The sequence below is a fragment of the Sardina pilchardus genome, chromosome 15 (assembly GCF_963854185.1).
Source record: "Sardina pilchardus chromosome 15, fSarPil1.1, whole genome shotgun sequence".
NCBI lineage: Eukaryota > Metazoa > Chordata > Actinopteri > Clupeiformes > Clupeidae > Sardina > Sardina pilchardus.
This window is the reverse complement of record NC_085008.1, coordinates 3,147,963-3,151,145: the sequence shown is the minus strand read 5'-3', so window position 1 is coordinate 3,151,145 and position 3,183 is coordinate 3,147,963. Positions and strand designations below refer to the sequence as shown.

General features: G+C 51.9%; 1 protein-coding gene across 1 annotated transcript in view; it reads right to left on the bottom strand.

Moving 5' to 3' along the window:
- The window catches only part of LOC134102360 (neuromedin-U receptor 1-like), a gene marked incomplete at its 5' end in the record, with an annotated part of 7,272 nt that extends 4,089 nt beyond the window's left edge, over positions 1–3,183 (bottom strand). Inside the window, 3 exons of the mRNA XM_062556444.1 lie at positions 1–92; positions 494–706; positions 2,755–3,183. The exon at positions 1–92 is cut by the window's left edge and continues 128 nt beyond it. Coding sequence (XP_062412428.1) covers positions 1–92; positions 494–706; positions 2,755–3,183 — 734 coding nt within the window. The remainder of the gene's footprint in view (positions 93–493; positions 707–2,754) is intronic.

The window sequence follows — 3,183 nt, the reverse complement described above, 5'->3', positions numbered from 1 at the left end:
AGCATCTTCTCGCGGTGCAGCCGCAGACCAATCAGCAGGTAGAGAACGCTCAGCGTCAGCATGGGCAACAGGAAGAACAGCAGCGTCGTCACCTGGGAGGGAAAAGAAACATGGTCAAGTGTGTGTGTGTGTGAGTGTGTGTGTGTGTGTGAGTGTGATGAGCAGGTAGAGAACGCTCAGCGTCAGCATGGGCAACAGGAAGAACAGCAGCGTCGTCACCTGGGAGGGAAAAGAAACATGGTCAAGTGTGTGTGTGTGTGTGTGTGTGTGTGTGTGTGTGTGTGTGTGTGTGTGTGTGTGTGTGTGTGTGTGTGTGTGTGTGTGTGTGATGAGCAGGTAGAGCACGCTCAGCGTCAGCATGAGCAGCAAGAAGAACAGCAGCGTGGTCACCTGTGAGGGAAACTCAACATGGTCAAGTGTGTGTGTGTGTGTGTGTGTATGTGAGTGAGCAGGGGTGTGTGTGTGTGTGTGTGTGTGTGTGATTTGACTCGACCTGGATCAGCAGGTTGTACATCCATCGCGGGCGCACCAGCGTGCAGATGGCCGACTCGCTGATGCCCTCTGCGCCCGATCCCGGCGGCAGCGTCAGGATGCCGTGCAGGCTGGTGTTGGGCACGGCGCACAGCACCGACGCCAACCAGATGCCCAGGATCACCCGCTTGGCGTGGGCACGCGTCACCACGTACTTGGCGCGCAGGGGGTGCACCTGTAGGAGTAATACGTCTTAAAGAGGAACTATGCAGGATTGGCGATTTCATCTCTGGTTTCGGTTTCGTTTGTCGTTTTCGCTCGTTTTATGCTTGCATTTTCTCTGCAGAGCTTCCCCGACAGCTTTAGCGTGTATATTTCTACATGTATAGGCTATATTTAAATATATAAATTGCAAGCGTGGTTCTTCGTCTCAGACTTCCAGATGTAAACAATGAGCGATCGTCGCCTGCAGAAAGTTGCATAGGGTCTCTTTAAGTAGGGTTCAGACCAAAGACTCCTGACGAGACGAGACGCGACGTTCTAAAACCTTGCGACTGCGATTAAACATGTTCAATGCTCTGCGATGGATTGCAACTACAGTACGTGCAACTTCTAATTCACACTTCTGCAACTCCGTCTCGTCGCGTCGGGAATCTTTGGTGTGAATTGGGCTGTAGAATAGTTCTTTAACATTGTGCTCTAACAGAATGTCACTAACTCTGAAACGCTGGAACTCTGGGAATCAGCCCCGGTAGCAACAATGTATGCAATGGCCCCTTTAGGCCAGTAACTGATAACAGCAAAGGATAAAACCCAAGCTGAACTATTCTAAGAACTATTCTAAGACATATGTGACCCTTAAAAGCGAAATCAGTCGCTTTGCGCACATGTAACGTTATTTTGAGAAAATCCACAATAAACAAACTTCCGGGTTAAAATGTTTTCATGTTTTCACATAATTCGACAGTATACAGTCTACAGTTCAATATCGTGAACTAATTTCACGGAAAAACATACGTCTTGACTGTTAAACCTGGCGAAGATTCAACACATTTGCAGTCATCCCTGTTGTCCACGCTGCTTAAAAAGGTGATTTCTCCTCTTCTGGCATATCGTGACAGGAGAACCATGTCAACTTTGGATACGGTTATCTTAGCAATAGTTTGTGTAATACCCTCGATATACATATAGTTGGAAAGCTTACTTTAAGGCCGTTCACGTGAGTACAATAACTTCATTTAGTCAATTTTACCACACGATTGGTTTCGCTTTGCAGGGTCACAAATGTACAATTAAATTTAACTCTATAATAACTTCATTTTGTAAATGTTTACCGAGACGACAGGGTCACATATTATTGCTACACACCACGGCGATGTAGCGCTCCACGCTGAGCGACGACAGGGTCACATATTATTGCTACACACCACGGCGATGTAGCGCTCCACGCTGAGCGACGACAGGGTGACATATTATTGCTACACACCACGGCTATGTAGCGCTCCACGCTGAGCGCCGTCACGTGAGCACAATAACGTCATTTTGTAAATGTTTACCGAGACGACAGGGTGACATATTATTGCTAAACACCACGGCGATGTAGCGCTCCACGCTGAGCGACAGGGTCACATATTATTGCTACACACCACGGCGATGTAGCGCTCCACGCTGAGCGACGACAGGGTCACATATTATTGCTACGCACCACGGCGATGTAGCGCTCCACGCTGAGCGACAGGGTGACATATTATTGCTACGCACCACGGCTATGTAGCGCTCCACGCTGAGCGACAGGGTCACATATTATTGCTACACACCACGGCGATGTAGCGCTCCACGCTGAGCGACGACAGGGTGACATATTATTGCTACGCACCACGGCGATGTAGCGCTCCACGCTGAGCGACGACAGGGTCACATATTATTGCTACGCACCACGGCGATGTAGCGCTCCACGGTGACATATTATTGCTACGCACCACGGCGATGTAGCGCTCCACGCTGACATATTATTGCTACGCACCACGGCGATGTAGCGCTCCACGCTGACATATTATTGCTACGCACCACGGCGATGTAGCGCTCCATGAGCGACAGGGTGACATATTATTGCTACGCACCACGGCGATGTAGCGCTCCACGCTGAGCGACGTCACGTGAGCACAATAACCTCATTTTGTAAATGTTTACCGTAACGACAGGGTCACATATTATTGCTACGCACCACGGCGATGTAGCGCTCCACGCTGAGCGACGACAGGGTGACATATTATTGCTACGCACCACGGCGATGTAGCGCTCCACGCTGAGCGCGGTCACGTTGAGGATGGAGGCGAAGCACACGGTCTCCAGCAGGAAGGTCTTGAAGTAGCAGCCGCCGCGGCCCAGCAGGAAGGGGTAGTTGCGCCACATCTCGTACAGCTCCAGGGGCAGCCCCAGCAGCAGCACCAGCAGGTCCGACAGCGCCAGGCTCAGCAGGTAGTAGTTGGTGGGCGTGCGCATCACGCGGTTGCAGGCGATGACGATGCAGGTGACGACGTTGCCCAGGACGCCCACCAGGAAGATGGTCAGGTACGCCACGCACACGGGCAGGAAGTCGGCGGAGCGCCGCGGGCCCAGGTGGCACTCGAGGTACTCCTCCAGGCTCAGGCAGGCGTCGGGGGCAGCCCCGATGGCACCGCTGGCATCGCTGGCGTTGGTCGCCCACTGGCT